Source organism: Sinohyriopsis cumingii, chromosome 9 (assembly GCF_028554795.1).
Source record: "Sinohyriopsis cumingii isolate HCF-2022 chromosome 9, ASM2855479v2, whole genome shotgun sequence".
NCBI classification, from domain to species: Eukaryota; Metazoa; Mollusca; class Bivalvia; order Unionida; family Unionidae; genus Sinohyriopsis; species Sinohyriopsis cumingii.
In genome coordinates, this window is record NC_142969.1 from 90,603,161 (window position 1) to 90,622,667 (window position 19,507).

Genomic DNA, 19,507 nt, shown 5'->3' on the forward strand with positions numbered 1-19,507 from the left:
TCCTTTTACAAATATTTTACTTTCATTATCAACTAGTCATGGCCTTTCAAACCCATATATACTTAATTTAATGTTTACAAATCATTAAAACTCTACCCCCACCACAACGCAGATTTCATGGCAATGGCCATGAAAAAACAGCAAACTATGTGAAAGGCAACATTCAACACTTTTCACTGTCTTCTTTTTACAAGACTTTACTCAGAATAACTGATTGAAATTTCTATACATGTTTAGTAATACTGGCTAAATGCAATGGCCAAGTCACATTATTTGTAAAAACGTAATAGTCTTAAAGGAGTAAGCTGTTGGCTGGAAAATTCAGTTAATCTAAGCCATAAACTAGGCAAGTTAATATTTTGATTACCAGGGAAAAAAAGTGGGTTTACCATTAATATTGTTTCTAAATAAACAAAACTGAACATCCGATTAGGCTATGAAATAACTGTTTGAAGTAGAAGCAAGAAGCTCAAGTGGGCCTGATATCACTCACATAGCTTATGTAAGCCAACAGATGACCAATGTGCAGATTTATATACTGCAGTATCGTGAGAAAACAATCTCCCAACCTGTTGATTTTACCTACACTACTGTGTCATACAAATGTTTTCCAAAGATAAAGGCAAACTAAAGATCAAAAGTTTTTAGTTCATAAATGAACTTATGCAAGATTTTCATGATATCCCATGTGAAATGAAACTTGAATGAAAAATATAGTCTCTAGAGAAGTTAGCTTGGCCCATCATTAGCAAAATCAACTTAATAATTTGTACAGATCTCACATATTATGGAAGCTTATGATGATATAAGGATAGTTACCAAGTTTGAGATTGACTTTATTAAATTTTGGTCTCCACAGTGTTAACAAGAATGGACCTATCAGATGATTACCTCATTAATAAGAGTAGACTTTGCTCACACACAAAATTCAATCAACAGCTTGATGACTTGATCAAACTCGGGACTTAGTCATGACAGTTCTACAATCCCAGCCAATCAGATGCAATACTATCTATTATGTGTGAATCTTGCTCATAATTACACTCCTCTGAGATGTTTTGTGTTTGTTTATTTTAATGGTTCTGTTTAAACATTATTGGCTATATCATGCAGAGAAAATGGGAGCTAAGTGAGCAGTCAGTTTGGGCTGGCTTGAGTGGATACTGAATGCATGATCCATGTCTAACGTTCTACCAACTGAGCTACTGTTGCTCCTATTTAAGATGTTGAAGATGTAGGCCTATGCATCAGGTCATGCTCTTTAAAAAATATCTCACTGCCTAAGTCTTTTTGACCCCTGGGTCATTTAAACCTTAGTCCATCATCTCTGTGCAACAGTACACAAGCATACTGACTGGATCACAGCTTTTTTATCAAACTGAAATCCAATAAAAAATGAGGGAAAAATATCGCAACTCAGGTGTACATAATTGTAATGTCATCAATATGTTGTGATGTCTGCTTTCTAACACTGTCAGTCATGTGCTTCATCATTTTTTACTTTGTCCTCTTACACAAAGCAAATTTGTCAAATTCTGCACTAAAGCCAATGTAGACAAAATAAAATGAAATTTAAACTGAGTGTGATGTGGTTATCAAAGCATATGGTTTACTCCAAGCAGCATTTTACCACCACATTTACAGAGTTGCAGCAGAGACATTATTCTACTAAAGGGAGGTAACCAACAGTGACGAGTAAGGCAACATGTATGATCAAAATCCAATAAAAACAATTGTAGATAGAAAAAAAAGCTTTGTCAGTCATATGCTCAATTACCTTATTAGTGCAGATATTCCATTCAGTTTAATAGATTATTGCATTTGCATGGGAAAATATGAACAAGTTCTGAGTAATACTGCATGACCTTGGGACTGCAATATTAGTATGAAAAAAAGGAGTTCATATTTTCCCATACAAATGCAGTAACCTTTTTATTATATACTAATTTTGTTTTTCCACCTAAGGCTTAATAATAAAAAGAATACACTACAAGAAAAAAAGTAACTGCATTTATGTTGTATTCCAAAATAAATACACAACCGTAGATTCATCGGTACACACTAACAATATTAATGCACACATAGTACCTTTGAACTTAGTAGCACACTCGACATTAGTTATAAAAATTCTTGTTCTTGGCCTGCTTAAAATTAGAATTTAAAGTCATAATGTGAATGAATGCTCACTGAAACAACTTTTCCAGTTAGTTTGAAATGGATGGATTTTTGTTTTCTTGATGCTCAGTTTTGCTTTTCCACTTGTGATGGACTGGATTTTGTATTATAACTAAGTCAATTCAGTACAATGTGCATGTAACTTGAACTGTGAACTGGCACTGAATCAATGCACCTGTTTCTGTTCTGTTATTGATTGTTTCTTATCATAATGCATGAAACATTCTTTTTCTTGAAATTATCCAAAAGGTACTTGGAATATTACATTTGTTTCATTTTGAGTGCAGTAAGGAGAATATGATTTCAGTTGGAAAATGTAGTGAAAATTGGAGAACAATTTCACTGTGTGTATCAAGTTTTGGAACAAATGACATGGGTCATGTTATTTGGATTTGCAGAAAAAAGAAATTACATTTGAGGAAATTCAGGATTCAAAAGTGTAAGTATATTTAATGCCAGTCTTATCAACAGCTAAAGAAGACATATGTTTATGCCCTGTCACTTGCATGCTCACTGTTGGTGGGACCCCAGCTATGACCTGTATGGTTTCTATTGCTAGCCTAACATTGCATCAAAATAGTTAAATGGGCAAAATTTCATAGCAGCTGTTGTGTGAGTCCATGTACAAAGCAGAAAAAATACTTTCTAAGGTTCTGGGCCTTTTTGGTTCCAATGCTGTTACTTTCCAACCAAAACCTTCAGCTGCATTTTTTTCTCGAATTTAGTGTTTTGACCTAGTTGTATAACGGTACATCTCTGATAGATATGCAATATCCTTTGACCTCATATAGTCTCAACAATTTAGTCTTAAAAAATTACAAACAGATCTCCTTAATAACTGTTTAAATGATCAGAATGGTATTTTTAATTACTGTTTCTCTCATGTTCATTGATGACATTGTGAAAATCATGTTTATTTATTTGCTTGTTTGAAAGCTTCATTTTTGACTCCGTGAACTCATCCACATCATCTCTACTTTCAACTGTATGCAACAGCCTGTCTAGTTCATTCAAAAAACACATCTAATCAACAAAAGCTAAAGTATCTACTACATGAGTGTACATGGTTTGTTTACAAAGTAGTTACTAATACACTCTACTATTTTTAGACATATGCTGTGCAGTATGAAACTATGTAGTGCAGAAATATTGCCATTCAGATGCAAGATTACCTCATTAGTGTACACATTGCCATTCAGATGCAAGATTACCTCATTAGTGTACACACTGCCATTCAGATGCAAGATTACCTCATTAGTGTACACATTGCCATTCTGATGCAAGATTACCTCATTAGTGTACACACTGCCATTCAGATGCAAGATTACCTCATTAGTGTACACAATGCCATTCAGATGCAAGATTACCTCATTAGTGTACACACTGCCATTCAGATGCAAGATTACCTCATTAGTGTACACATTGCCATTCAGATGCAAGATTACCTCATTAGTGTACACATTGCCATTCTGATGCAAGATTACCTCATTAGTGTACACACTGCCATTCAGATGCATGATTACCTCATTAGTGTACACAATGCCATTCAGATGCAAGATTACCTCATTAGTGTACACACTGCCATTCAGATGCAAGATTACCTTATTAGTGTAGTCATTCAGATGCAAGATTACCTCATTAGTGTATGCATTACCATTCAGATGCAAGATTACCTCATTAGTGTACACACTGTTATTCAGATGCAAGATTACCTCATTAGTGTACACACTGTCATTCAGATGCAAGATTACCTCATTAGTGTACACACTGTCATTCAGATGCAAGATTACCTCATTAGTATACACACTGCCATTCAGATGCAAGATTACCTCATTAGTGTACACACTGTCATTCAGACGCAAGATTACCTCATTAGTGTATACATTGCCATTCTGATGCAAGATTACCTCATTAGTGTACACACTGCCATTCAGATGCAAGATTACCTCATTAGTGTACAAAAAGTCATTCAGATGCAAGATTACCTCATTAGTGTACACACTGTCATTCAGATGCAAGATTACCTCATTAGTATACACACTCTCATTCAGATGTAAGATCGCCACATTAGTGTATATTCCCAGTCTGATGCAAGATCACCTCACTAGTGTATATATCTCCAGTCAGATGCATGATTACAGCATTAGTGTACATATCTCCAGTCAGATGCAAGATCCAACATTTTTCGTGTTAATTTTTCTGTTGAGTGGTAAGAAACCATCAATCAGATGCGTGATTACCTCATTAATATTCAAGGATCTTGCTCAATATAGAATTCTTCTTATATTTTATTTATTGATAGACTAAAATTCCTAGTTTGTTCAGAATTAGACAAGAAATATATTGTTCTCCAGAGTGGTAACTAGTTCAGTCAATCTGATGTAAAACCATGTCATTCACGTGCATGGACATTGCTCATTACTGAACCTGCCCGAGATCTTGATGACCTATGGCCTCAAGAGTGGTAACAAGTGATTGCTGATGGAAAGATATCAGATGGACAATGGAGGCATTACCATCAACTCACTTGGCCCTACTGCTAGCAGAGCTAAAAATTATTAAATATTGATGATGATACAAAATTGTGAAGTACACTGTACCTTAATATCTACAAAAGATCAACATTCATATTAAAAATATGTGTAGTAGACTGTACCTTAATATCTATATGAGATCAACATTCATATTGCAAATATGTGTAATAGACTGTACCTTAATATCTATACAAGATCAACATTCATGTTAAAAAAATGTGTAGTAGACTGTACCTTAATATCTATAAGAGATCAACATTCATAGAAAAAATATGGACCTGATGATATAAAACCAGCCTTTGGCTTTTCAGACTCTTCAAACCTTTTTGTTTTAATAACAATAAAAAGTCAAAACATTTTTATGAACATATTTATTATTCATGGGATTTTCTCTGAACATATTTGTTAATATAAATATTATCATGAACAAATGAAATCATTATTAACTGTTCTCATCAAAATTGTTTTGTTTATTTCTTGTGAATATAAAATCATGATTCAAATCCCATTCAGTAGTAAAAACTTTTAGCTGACTATTCCTTGGCTTCTGATGAAATGGGTTGATCATCTCTTTTTCCTGTGATAAAAAAAGAAAATAAGTCTTGAAACACTTCCATCAAAATTATAATATACACAACATCATAAATGAAACACTGAAAAAGTCTTGGCTTAAAAAAAAAAGTCAAGTAAGTGATTGCTAATTTGTATCCAAGTTAACTTTGTCTATCTTTATAAGAATCCAGGCTAATCAAAACATGAAACAAGACAAGTCAATGGCATTTGGTTTTATGCCTAAGTTAACTTTGTCTATCCTTGCAAGTGTTGTGGTGAAACACAACCTTAAAAATATTCCTAAAAGTCAGTCTTGCAAACTATATTTCTTTCAAAACATATCTGAATATACCACATATGAAGAAGAGTACCTAGTGAGCCTAAGATAACTCACCTGAGAGTGTGCTTACATTGCCTAAAAGTCAACATTAATGAAATGGACAAGATAATATGGGTTCAAAAACAATGAAGTTGGAATGATTCCCGATAAAACTTGAGTTGAAACTGATCAAACAGTTTTTGTTAACACATTAACCCCATGAGCTTTTTGTCATTTTTGCCTGAAAATTGAGTAGGAAACACATTTTGAAAGCTATTTCTGAATAGACTCGAAAACACCAAATCCCTGGTCATCTTTCAATAACATACTGCCTAGTTGTGTTAGAAACATCGTTTTTCGTTGACTATTTGACTCATGCATGAGCAGAAGGGTAAAAGTTGGACTTCTTTTTTAATTTTTTTTGCTAAAAGAAGCCATTATTTTTGCATGAAGACAACTCTTTATTCCAAATGCACATCTTATCTTATTTTTTGCAAAGGTTCATCTGTCTGTTTGCAGTTCATATCGGTTTACCTTAGATCTGAGACCAAAAAGTCTAAAATCCTGACACAAAATCGGATTCCAATCACGGGCGAATCTTGGGTAAAAAAAAAGTCGGATCCAAAAAAAAGGTTTTTCTTTCTCTATTTTGTAGTGCAACTAGATATTCCAGATTATTTGGTATCATTGTAGAGCTACATCTGTCTACCTTTCTATAATACCACCCACTTTAGTGCATCATGCATGACCATGACGCTACAGAGCATGGCAGTAGGCTACTGGCCACTACCTCCTGCCCCATAAAGTCGTCGCTACGGGTTAATGTGTTAAGAGGTCTGATGCCAGCTGGCCATATAAAAGCTGAAAGGGCTTCATGCCTGCATCAGCTCTGAAAAGCTACTAAAAACTTGTCCGAGTAATTTTGAGAAGTTACTGTAAGGTTTTATGCTCTCTATTATGGCATTCAAAATAATTAATTTGATAAAAATAGTCACGATGCTGTGATGCTCTTCTTCTAAGTTTGTATAAATTGGTAAGGCCAATTTGGATTAGTATTTTGTTTGGACTTTTTTATTCTAATTTAAGCCATATAAACAGGCATAATGCTTCTAAATCTGAAATGACTTGAAGCTCAAATTAAGTCAAATTTCATTTTAATTTAGCTGAATTATTTAAGAGCTGTTCTTTCTGTCGTTTTTTTAAAAATAAGGAAAGTCAAGTTAGAAACATACATGTACAATGTCAGTGTGTATGTACCAAAACTGTCTAAATTTTTACAATGCAGTTTCTGACAGCTGAACGATTACATGAAGGTTTTTAAGCTTGGGTAATTTTGAAAACTATAAACATCACAATGTAGATAATTTTTCCACAAGATGAATTTATGAAGATCTCATACCATGTGTACTTTCTTCTGGCCCCTTCCTGTCCTGTCTTCTTTCTCTCCCTTCTCCTGGGGTCTCTGGTCAGCAACCCCGCTGTGATAAATTAAAAATACGTTTTGAATGAAAAAAAGGAAAAAGCAAGATAAAGACTTATGGTCATGATGACAGCTTTTTCTTGTAAAACATGTTTCTTTGATAATGCTCACCCAATCATAATACCTTAGGAGAACCGATATCACCTTACATTTCCAGCTTTCCCAGGCTAAAACTTTGTACCTAAAAAGCTAAAAGTAATTGGACCACCTAGGTGGCAGTTAGAGTGATCTCCCCTTCATGCCAAATCCCATGAAATCATCAGTTACTATTGGAAGGAAGGCATGCTCTCTATATGTGTATAACTGTGGAGAGGCTGGGAGGGTATTTGTGTATTAAGATCCCATAAGTATTATTGATGAAACCTATTTTACTGGTTTATCAAATACATTACCCAATCATAATACCTAAGGTTGTTAGGTAAGAGGTGGAAGCAGAAACATCCCCTTTCTCACAGAGTCCATCTCTGTTCCCCTAAAGTATGTGAAACAGCTTCTAGATAATCAGACTGGAAATAGACTATATGTCAAGGAGAGGCTTCAAAAACTTTCCTTCCCACAAATCCAGCAAAGATGATGAAGCTACATCTTTACGAAGTTGTTGAACAACCAGGAAAGGTAACCTTCTGCACCATAGGTAAAGGTTCTGCAAGACTGAGTTGAACCTTTTAGGATGAAATATCTGATAAAAACTAAAGAAGTGTACTTGGATCTCCACTCCACAGCAGGGGTAATAACAGAACAGTTTCGCTGATATGCAATGTTTGTGGTGACTGTCCTATCTTTGCGAGCCAACATGCGAAGCAAATTCATTGGTGTGGGCTTATTTCTGAGATTCTGAAAAGACAGCCCAATGCATAGTAAAATTACTCATTTTAGCATGGGTAAACATCAAGCCCTTGACCTGCACAGTTAAATTACTATTCGGGATTGGTAAATATGAAGCTAATGGCTTGCATAGCTAAGTTAACCATTTTAGCATGAGTAAATGTGAAACCCATGGCCTGCACAGTTAAATTACCATTCAGCATAGGTGAACATGAAGTCCATGGTTTGCTTAGTTAAATTACCATTTAGCATTGGTAAACTTGAAGCCCATGGCCTGCATAGTTAAATTATCCATCTGAGCTCAGGTAAACATGAACCCCATTGACTGCATAACTCGTCTACCTAATTTAGGGTGGGTGAACATGAATCCTATGGGTTGCATTGTTAAATTCCTGAATTTAAGGTGGGTAAACACGAAGCCCATGACCTGCATGTCAAGCTCACCCCAAAAGTACTAGTGTAAAGCTTGTATTGACTGATGCTAATTACTAAAATTAGTTTGTCAAAATAATTGAAATGGAGTCACAACATGAAAGCAAATTTTTAGTAAATTGTGTTTCTCTGACAATACTTACCCGATCACATTAACGTTAGGGATATAAGCCTGCTACCTCTCGAATCCAGCCCTACTAAAAGATGAAAATTCGTCTTTTCGGTCTATCTCATATAGACCAAAGGGCAATAACTCTTGCCCCTTACCTCCCCTTGCCACCGCCAGGTGTCACTAGTTTTTTAAGCTGAGCAATATATATTATACGAAGATGCTCGCATAGCGGGGTGCTTGGGAGGGTTTTTAAGTAATGTGATTGGGTAAGTATTCTCAGAGAAACACAATTTACTAAATATTTGCTTTCTCCTTCAAATACGTTCCCCGATCACATTAACGTTAGGAGAATAAGTAATAGGAGGAGGGAATGCTGAGCATCCTACCTCCACCCCAGGTACATTATAGGGAATGATGGCTGGATTCCCTACTTGAACGATAACCCGTTCTCCTAATTTCATCAGCAACACAGCCTAGGGTCACGTGATATGTGACCCCTATATACGGTTAAGAAGATAGTATTGAAATCTTCTTACCTATGAAATTTCACTGGCAAATCCAGCGAAGCTAATAGGCTGTGCTGATTGTTTTAAATGGGTCTGGTGGTCATCTGGGCTGCCGACACCGGACCTACCAGATTCAAGGTTTGCCTCTGCGAAGCCAAATCTCTGAGATAAAAAACTGGAGAAGGTTGACTCTGCATGCCAGCCAACAGCTTCTGTTATATCTCAGATCGAAACATTGCATTCAAATGCCAGGCTCGCCGAGATTGCGCTAATCTCATGAGCCATAATCTTCATGAGGCGACTCTGATCTTGTGAGACCTCAGAGTACTCTGAGCATATAACCCACTTCAGCCATGAAGCAAGGGCTTGAGGGGTGATATCCTGTTTAGCAGCTTTGACCGGAAGAAAGAGGTGCTTACGTGTGTCCTGACATGCCTCTGTGCATTTTAAATAGTGCTTGAGTGCACGAACAGGATCTTGCATGGCTGCTGCTCTTGACTTACCTATGGAAGAGAGCGAGCGAATGACGATTGTTTGATTGCCAATGGATGGTAACCCATTTTTGGCTACAAAGCCTGGTTGCGTCAGGAGGACCACCGAACCATCTGATCTGAACTGAAGAAAGTTCGGGTCACTGGAAAGGGCATTAACTCGCTCACCCTGCATGCTGAAGCTAAGGCTATCAAGAAACATGTTTTGTATGATAGTAGCTTTAACGAATGTGGGCTAAAGGTTCAAATTTGTCTGAATTGAGCCATGTTAAAACCCAGGACAGATTCCATTTTGGAAACAGGGTGAGGGATTTTGGTCGACTGAAATCAAAATTGTCTAAAAGATCTTATAGATCTTTGTTATGCCCAATATCACATCTACCATGATGGTGGAATGTGTCTGATATCATGGAGCAGTTGCCTTTGATAGTAATTGGGGCCAACTGTTTCTCCTCGAAAAGCCAGAGAAAAAAGTCAGCCAGTTGAGGGATTGAGACACTCCAAGGGACGATGTTATTGATATGGCACCAGTCCCTGAAAACATGATACTTTCCCTCGTAAGCCTTCAGAGTGGAGGGCCTTCTTGCTCTTGAGATTCTCTCCACAATCGAAGGTTTAAATTGTTTGTCTCACAAGGCTGCCCGGACAAGAGCCAAGCATGAAGAAGGAGACGGTCCGGGCAGGGGTGGAACACCTGTGACCGCGGTTGTTTGAGAAGATTTGGGCTGGTTGGAATCTTCCTGGGTAGATCTATCGCTAGATCGAGTAGATCGGTGACCCAGGACTTGTTCCATCTGAGAGGGGCAATCAGAATCATCCGACAGTTCTGACCCCTTAACCTCTGGATTATTTTCTGTACCAAAACTGTGGGAGGGTAGGTGAATGCCCACAACCCCTCCTAGCTGATTGACAGAGTGTCCACGGCCCAAGCCTCTGGGTCTGGAACCAGAGAGACGAAGGTGGGCAACTTGCGATTCCACCTTGTCGCTTAAAGATCGATCATCGGACGCCCCCAAAGTGTGCAAATTCGAAGAAAGACTGATTGATGGAGTGACCAATCCGTGTGAATGACTTGGCCTTTCCTGGATAGAGTGTCGGCCAAGACACTGAGTCTGCCGGGAATGTGTCTGATTTGTATGTTGATGTGGAGGTTGTCGCACCAATGTAGAAACTGCCAGATCAGACTGCACAGGTCTGGTGATTTGGTGCCCCCTTGTTTGAGGAGGTAAGTCACCACCACAGAGTTGTCTGACATAATGAAGACAGTTTTTCCTGAGAGTTGATCCTTCCAGAAATGAAAGGCATTGATGACAGCCCTCATTTCTAAAAGGTTGATGTGGAGAGGCCTCTCCCCTGGCTCCCACGTGCCACTGACTGTAGCGAAGTCTGGCAACAAGTGGCCACCCCAACCGTAGGTACTGGTGTCGGTACATACAGTTATCTACGCTTGGGGCATCTCCAGAGGAATCCCCATGGACAGCCAACCGGGGCTTGTGCCACTGACACAGGAACGATTGTATCTCGGGCGTGATCATTATTGTTTGATTGAGGGGACTTGAAAAGGGGCGCCATTGTGCCAGTAACGTCATTTGTAAGGGATGCATAAAAAGACGGCCAAGCGGGATCAAGTCCGCCACCGCACTGAATAATCCGAGGAGTGGCAAGAATTCTCTCGCTGAAATCCATGTCCTGTTGGAAACGGACTCAACGAGTTCGGCAATCTGGATTACGCGAGTGCGAGGAAGCCGTACCAGATTCAGATCGGTGAGAAACTCCATACCCAGATGGACAAAATGCTAGGATGGACGGAGATCGGACTTTTTCCAGTTCACGAGGAAGCCTAGATGATCTAAAAGTGCTAAAAGATCGTTTCTGCCTTTGAGCAGAATAGAACTTACCATATGTTTCTGGAGGATGTCATCCAAGTACACTGCCATCCCTGTAGATGAAGTCGAGCGGAACAGGGTGACGACGCAATCCATAACCTTGGTAAAAGCCCAAGGGCTGATGTTGAGGCCAAAGGGTAGGACCTGGAACTGATAAACCGCATCGCGGTAAGCGAATCGGAGAAATTTCCGTGACGCGGGGTGGATAGGGACGTGAAAATATGCGTCGGTCATATCTAGACTGACGGCATACTCGTCCCACTGGATGGAAAGACGGATTGATCTCGCCATTTCCATCTTGAATTTCGGTGGTAAAATGTATTGGTTGAGGCAACTCAGGTCGATGATCGGCCTCAACTTGCCATTTGCCTTCTGGATAAGAAACAGCCTGGAATAAAACCCCAGCGATTGCGGTTTTTTCACAATCTCCACCACCCGTTTTTCTATGAGCGACCGTATCTCCTGTTGTAGAAAGGTATCCTTCTCCCGATCGGACGGTACGTCCGTGAAGAGGGGAGAGGAGGACAGGGGAGGGGGTTGGATAAATGAAATCCGAAGTCCCTCCGAAATGACCTGGATCACCCAATCTTTCTGAGGAAAAAAGGTGGTCCAGTGGTCCTGAAATTTCAGGAGGCAGCCGCCCTCAGTAGGCTGTCTGCAGGTGGTGGAGAGGGTATGTCAATTTTTAGAGTTAGGAGGCTTGAAGATGGAGAAAATTTGTTTCTTACTGCCTCTGTATGGTTGCCTCCTAGCTTGATTAGACTGTTGTCTCCTGGCATTTGGTTGGGATCTATACTGCATTTTTCATTTGATTGTAAGGATCCCTTGTCCCTGGTCCGCAATCATCCCTCCGCTGTGGCAAGGGCTGATTTTTTTCTAAATGCCTGCTAGGGTTGGGCGGCGAGTTGAAGGGGCAGTTCCTGAGCTGCCTGCTTCCGAACTTCTTCAATTTTTCCTCCAAAGAGTAAAGGTGACCCAAACGGAGTCATCCGTAAAGCCAGAGTATGATGGGGCTTGAGCGACGTGGACCGCAGACATGCATCACTTCGTATCAGGTCTAAGTTGGCAGAAGCAGTCAACGCATTAGCCATGGAATGGTGAGCTGCCCTGTTAATAACTCTAGCGATCCGGGCCATCGCTTAGCAAGCGTGGTCATTGTCAGATTTTTCTGCGAGTCGGAAAATGGTTAATGAAGCCAAGTCTAACATTGAAGACGTAGCAACTACATTCCGGACTAGCTTTGACGTGGCATGGAACACATTTTTGTCCACTTCGTAAAACAGTGGAGCGGACATGTGAACTGCTGCCATATTTTTGCCCAGGGCCGGAAGATCTGTACCGAAGGCGTCTGAATGAGTTTTGTACCAACGACCACTGGTACTTGGCTTTCTGAAAAGAACGCCTTAGCATTCCCCGGATCACCTATTCGTCCTGATATACGATCATTGATCTCCTTAATTTTTGCCGACTGGGGAAGGAGCCGGAAGGACGGCGTCTCTTCCTCCCCATCAAGATCTAAAGACGCCTTAACTTTGTAGTCTTGAGTGGCAGTAGGAGGTGGAGGGCATTCTGAAGTTGCCAACACCCTATAAATTTCTTCCACTGCTGCCTTGAAGCCAAACTCAGTCCGTTCCATGGTTGGATCTGTGTACGGCTGATTTGCAGGAGTTTCGTCACCCTCACTGTGTGTCGAGTCGTGTTCTGGAATAGCTTTCATTTCTGGATAGAGCATACCAGGTGGCATAGATGAAGCGATTCCGTCATCCTTAACACTGTCACTAACTCTCCCTTGTGGATAAGCCGTGAACATATGGACGGCCGGCCCTGCCGGCTGGTTTGTCTGGCTTGTGGTTGGCCTGAATGTTGGCGACGGTCCTGCTATCACCGGTACCGGCTGCTCCAATGGCCTGGCTGGATGGACAGATTTCTCACTAAAATCTCCGCCATAGTACTGGTATGTTGCCGGCAGTACAGCGTGATGGACGGGTTTATCACTAAAATCCCCGTAAGTCATATTTGGTCTGACCGTTTTAGCAATAGGGTCCCCATGCTGGGACAGCTGGACAGCCGGTGACGTAGAGGTTGTATAATGAAATGGATCCGTTGGATCCTGTAAAAACCCCATGCGTCCTGACTTACAGGCCCGAAGGCCATGCTCGGACATGCGGGGGGACTTACACCCACTGGGCAGCCTAAAATTGGTGGAACATTACCCCAAAGAGTCAGAAAAAGCTGTGGAAGCGAGCAAGGGAAATAAGGGTAATATCTGGCCTGATGTCAATAGCTGCTTTGTCGTTTCCTGGCCCAAACGACGCATCTGTTCCAAGGTGGACTGTTGTACCCTGTCAACATTATTTTCCTCCATTGCCACTGATGTGAACTGTGGCTGACTGTTGCAAACAACAAACTTTAGGTGGACGGGGGACCCCAACGTCCCCCACAAGGCTTGCAATGGAGGCTGTCTTCGGATGTATACTGAAGACATCAATGCTATCTTTCTTCGACTTATTCCGTCTATCCCTCCCTTCTGCTGCCTTCTGGACTACATCAGCCCATGTTTGCTCTGTCCAAGTATTACACACGCTGCATGGTATAGATGATGTACACTTGGTACATACAATACAAGAGTCATGGTTGTCTTCTTTGCTTTGAACTTTTCGCATTTCATGCATTTGGTTGAGATTTCTACTGAAACGACACAAGAAAAGAAAACAAAGCACAAATTAGCAATTCAGCATGTTATTAATTCGCTAATACCACAACCGTTACTAACGGAGTAAGCAAAATTAGTCAGTGTCGCGTTAACTCTTAACTGACAACACGAGTTCAGCGATAGTGTGTGTAGCATGGTCTTCAGTAGATGAAATCCGTAAGGGTGACAAAGTCACTCAATTTTGAACAAAACTGGTAAAATAATGTATACAACCTGTAGAAGAATGATTGTCCGACGCAATAAATCCAAATTTAACTTCGGATGGTCCAATTTAACGCTAAGATGGCTTGGATTGTTTGGAGGTATAATGTACGTGTTATCAGTACAAGCGAAGCTTAAAAATTAGTGACACCTGGCGGTGGCAAGGGGAGGTAAGGGGCAAGAGTTATTGCCCTTTGGTCTATATGAGATAGACCGAAAAGATGAATTTTCGTCGTTTAGTAGGGCTAGATTCGAGAGGTAGCAGGCTTATATCCCTAACGTTAATGTGATCTGGGAACGTATTTTAAGGAGAAATGTCCTTACTTCATCATGAAGATATTAATAAAAAAATACTGTTGATTCATTTTCATGGGAACCAATATTGACAAATACTGTTGATTCATTTTCATAGGTATCAATATTCATAAAAATACTATCGATTAATTTTTACAGGAATCACTAATCATGGTTGTGCAAATAAATGACATTTTCATTATTATTTATAAAGGTGGATGTAGAAAGTCGTCCTATTATTTCCACAAAAGGATAATTATTCATTGGTTCTCAAAATATGTGGTTTTAAGAATATACAAAATGCAGACAAACTGGTACCCCCTGAAAAATAACAACTATAAAGGAAGCAAATGAAACAAACCAAAACTAAATTGCAAATCTGTGACTTTTACCTACTTAAAACAAGGAATGAACTGTGGATCACAAAATGAATGGTCTTCACATGGTCACAAGGCAACCAAAGTACAAATACAATTAATCATAGGGTCAAGAAAATCAATGAAAAACTTTACTGTAACCCTGACCCCACAATCAGTGGGTTGTCTTATGGCACTGCAGAATTAATTGTCTTTGCTTAATAAAACACCCTGACTATAAACAGAATCTACCATGGGGTTAAGGAAACATCAGAAAAAAAAATGTGAAAAATATAGTGGTGCTCAATACAACCACTATGGCAGCCACAGCCACATCTGAGTAACTGCTATGTCTCTCTTTTCCATAAACACATACTCAGCAGAACTAAGTATCCAAGGAAACCACCAGTCAATGAGCAATAGCGAATCACCATTGCTTATGGCAGTTCTGTTTACCAAAAATAGGACTCATGGAGTCAAGGAAATAATAAGCAAAATTTGTGCCACTTTCTCATTTTCACTTGTCTCTCCTAGTGTAAGTACGGAAGCTGGACCATAACACGTCTAATCGATTTAGCTGTCTAGCACTGAGGCATCATGCCACAGACATGTAGCATGATGTCCCACCCAGTCACAGTATCCTGACACCAGGCCGACCAGTCCTTTTATAAGTCTTTGGTATGACTCGGCCGGGGATCAAATCTACAAACTCCCACATCTGAGGCAGATGCTCTAACCACTAGGCTACCGAAGCGGTAGCCATGAAGAGCCAAATCTGCTGGGTAACCATGAAGACCCAGATCTGCTGGGTAACAATGAAGATAGATTTGTTGGGTAACCATGAAGACCCAGATCTGCTGGGTAACCATGAAGACCCAAATCTGCTGGTAAACTAAGAAGACCCAGATTTGCTGGGTAACCTTGAAGACAGAGTTCTGCTGGTGAACTATGAAGACCCATATCTGCTGGGTAACCATGAAGACCCAACTCTGCTGGGTAGCCACAAAGACCCAGATTTTCTTGGTAACCATGAAAACCCAAATTTGCTGGGTAACCATGAAGAACCAAATTTGCTGGGTAACCATGAAGACCCAAATCTGCTGGGTAACCATGAAGATAGATTTGTTGGGTAACCATGAAGACCCAAATCTGCTGGGTAGCATGTGTGTGTGTGTGTGTGTGTGATTTGGAATTTTAACGTAGCTTTAAAAAAAAATCAGTCATATCGCTATGATGTCTGCAGTGTGGCAGTTTATAGTGATGTCTAGCACTGGGGCATCATGCCACAGACATGTAGCATGATGTCCCACCCAGTCACAGTATCCTGACACCAGGCCAACCAGTCCTTTTATAAGTCTTTGGTATGACTCGGCCAGGGATCAAATCTACAAACTCCCACATCTGAGGCAGATGCTCTAACCACTAGGCTACCGAAGTGGTAGCCATGAAGAGCCAAATCTGCTGGGTAACCATGAAGACCCAAATCTGCTGGGTAACAATGAAGACAGATTTGCTGGGTAACCATGAAGACCCAAATCTGCTGGTAAACTAAGAAGACCCAGATTTGCTGGGTAAGAGTTCTGCTGGTAAACTATGAAGACCCATATCTGCTGGGTAACCATGAAGACCCAACTCTGCTGGGTAGCCACAAAGACCCAGATTTTCTTGGTAACCATGAAGAACCAAATTTGCTGGGTAACCATGAAGACCCAAACCTGCTGGATAACCATGAATACCCAGATCTACTGGGTAAACATGAAAACCCAAATCTGCTGGGTAACCATGAAGACCCAAATTTGCTAGGTAACCATGAAGACCCAGATCTGCTAGGTAACCATGAAGACCCAGATCTGCTGGGTAAACATGAAGACCCAGAACTGCTGGGTAAACATGAAGACCCAGATCTGCTAGGTAACCACGAAGACAGATTTGTTGGGTAATCATGAAGACCCAGATCTGCTGGGTAAACATGAAGATCCAGATCTGCTAGGTAACCATGAAGACCCAAATCTGCTGGTAAACTATGAAGACCCAGATTTTCCAGGTAACCAAGAAGACCCGGATCTGCTGGTAAACTATGAAGACCCGAATCTGCTTGGTAACCATGAAGACCAAGATTTGGTGGTGGGGGGGTAACCATGATGACTCAGATATGCAGCTTGATATGTATGTTACATTGATGAATATATTACCTATTCTCATTTTTTCTTGTGTAGAATTATCTACAAAAGTCAGCAGTGCCTGGGACATTGCAAGTCGTATTGCTCCAGACTGCCCAGTTGGTCCACCTCCCTCCACTTTTGCTTCTATGTCCACCTCCCCAACCTTCTTTACCACCTGTAGTGGGAACAGCAGCTGCTCTCTGGAATGATTAGCAAAGCACTACATTAAAATGAACAAGGATTGTAGCTAATACCACCTCTTGCCTGTATGCCTACTATCTGACTTTTAAAAAAATCTATAAAAAGCATTATACATCTTAAAACTGTTGAAATCAATGCCACATTCAGAAAAGTGATAAATCTGTCTTGCTATCTGCTTCACTGGTTTAGCTAATGAAAATCAAACACACGAATGTCACCAATGTTATTCATTAAATTGGCTGGCTACTAGCCTTAATCAAAGGATTCCTGACCCATTCTGCAGAGACCAGTCTCTGTTTGTGGGTGTGTGTGATTTGGATTTTTAACGTTGCTTTAACAATTTTTTAGTCATACTGCTATGATGTCTGCAGTGCGGCAGTTTATAGTGATGTCTAGCACTGAGGCATCACACCGCAAACATGTAGCATGATGTCCCACCCAGTCACATTATCCTGACACCAGGCCGACTAGTCCTAACACTAACCTCTTAATGCCAAGCGCCTAGTGAGGCAGCTGTTAGCACCATTTTTGTAAGTCTTTGGTATGTCTCAGACAAGGTTCAAACACATGACCTACTGCTTCCGAGGCTGACACTCTAACCACATCGGAAGCAGGAGGTCATGGGTTCAAACCCCGGCTGAGTGATACCAAGTGTAATCTATACATTACATGCCTGAAGTACAGCACATACAATGATAATTTATTTTTGCTGGTCAAAATTATTGTCACAATGGGCAATATCCATACGGATTAGAATCAGAATACCAAAGTAAAATATACTGAGATATTATTTATATCCAGCCCTCAATGTAACTAATTTACATGTGTAACTTTTGCTGAATGATCATGAACTGGAATCCTGCTATGAGCATGATAACATGTTCAGAGTGCTGTGTTACCTTACTCTCATACTCTTCTTTTAATGTTTGCAAAGTGATGTTGATTTGATATGCTTTGAAGTTTGAATAAATCCTTCTGCTCTAAAGTTCTTCATCATATAACATCCAAATACTCACACCATAAACATATTGCTTTACATCTGGTGCCATTTTGTTTAAAAGTATGAACTGGTCTGCTGCCTAACAGGCTTATCAAGATAATGAATATGTGACAGAATAGTGATATTGGGAAAAACCAGTCTGTTTTCTTGGAAATTGGTCATATACATTTGCTATGAATAGCAAAGAAGGAAAGTACTCTTACACTATTCTTAAGCAGCAGTCACCTTTATAAGAATATTCTCAAATTTATATGAGTGGAATTAAAGAGATGATGATAAAAAGGACAACAATTTTATTACTTTATTTTTATTTTTTAAAGGAAAAAAAAAGTATAATCCATATATAGGCAAGTGTAAAACATAATTTGGTGAAAAAAAAGTGCACTGATTACTCCAAAAGCTTTGTTGTTGCTGTTGTAGGGTTTAATGCTATTTTTCAGCACAAGATAGGCTACACATGGCAGCCAGAATAAATGGTGAAGGAACAACCCTGGAAAACCCCAGAAAGATCTACCAACCCGCGAGAAGCTACTGGCAAGTTTTCTCACATACCCACATTGTCCAAATCCAAGAATTGAACCCATGCAAACAGAGGTGAGATGGCAGTGATCTGTAAAAATGAGCGCTTTACCCACTCTTCCACTGTCAGCTCCTCCAAAAGTGTGTGTGTGTGATTTAGATTTTTAATGTAGCTTTAACAATTTTCCAGTCATATCGCCATGATGTCTGCAGTGTGGGAGTTTAAAGTGATCTCTCGCACTGGGGCATCATGCTGCAGACATGTAGCATGATGGCCCACCCAGTCACATTGACTGACACTAGGCTGACCAGTCCTAAACTAACCTCTTAATGCTGAGCGCCTAGCAAGGCAGATGTTAGTACCATTTTTAGAAGTCTTTAGTATGATTCGGCTGGGTTTCGAACCCACGACCTCCCATATCCGGGGTGGAAAATCTAACCATTAGGCAACCAGAGTGGTCCTCCAAAAGTGTTGTTGTTGTTGTTGTAATAATTATAATAATGAGGACTTTGTATAGCACCTAATCTTTAGAAGCTCTAAGCGCTTTACAACATTAGACAACACCTGTAAGATAAAAACACATATAATGATATGATTACAAAACCAAACACCATGAAATCAGAAAACATTAAACATGCTGAGAATATTTAAGGTAGGAAACATTATTAGGTCTTTAAGTTTGTTCTTGCAGTCGAAATAAGTGAGTTTTGAGAGCCCTCTTGAATGGGATCACTGTGTCTTTGAATCT

The 19,507-nt window shown here is 40.0% G+C and overlaps 1 protein-coding gene across 1 annotated transcript in view; it reads right to left on the reverse strand.

Moving 5' to 3' along the window:
- Positions 1–5,063: 5,063 nt before the first annotated feature.
- Positions 5,064–19,507, reverse strand: part of LOC149792224 (small ribosomal subunit protein uS9m-like) — a 66,958-nt gene continuing 52,514 nt past the window's right edge. Inside the window, exons 12-14 of the mRNA XM_089970755.1 lie at positions 17,069–17,238; positions 6,980–7,058; positions 5,064–5,286 (exon numbers count right to left, since the gene is read on the reverse strand). Coding sequence (XP_089826881.1) covers positions 5,274–5,286; positions 6,980–7,058; positions 17,069–17,238 — 262 coding nt within the window. The 3' untranslated portion in view covers positions 5,064–5,273. The remainder of the gene's footprint in view (positions 5,287–6,979; positions 7,059–17,068; positions 17,239–19,507) is intronic.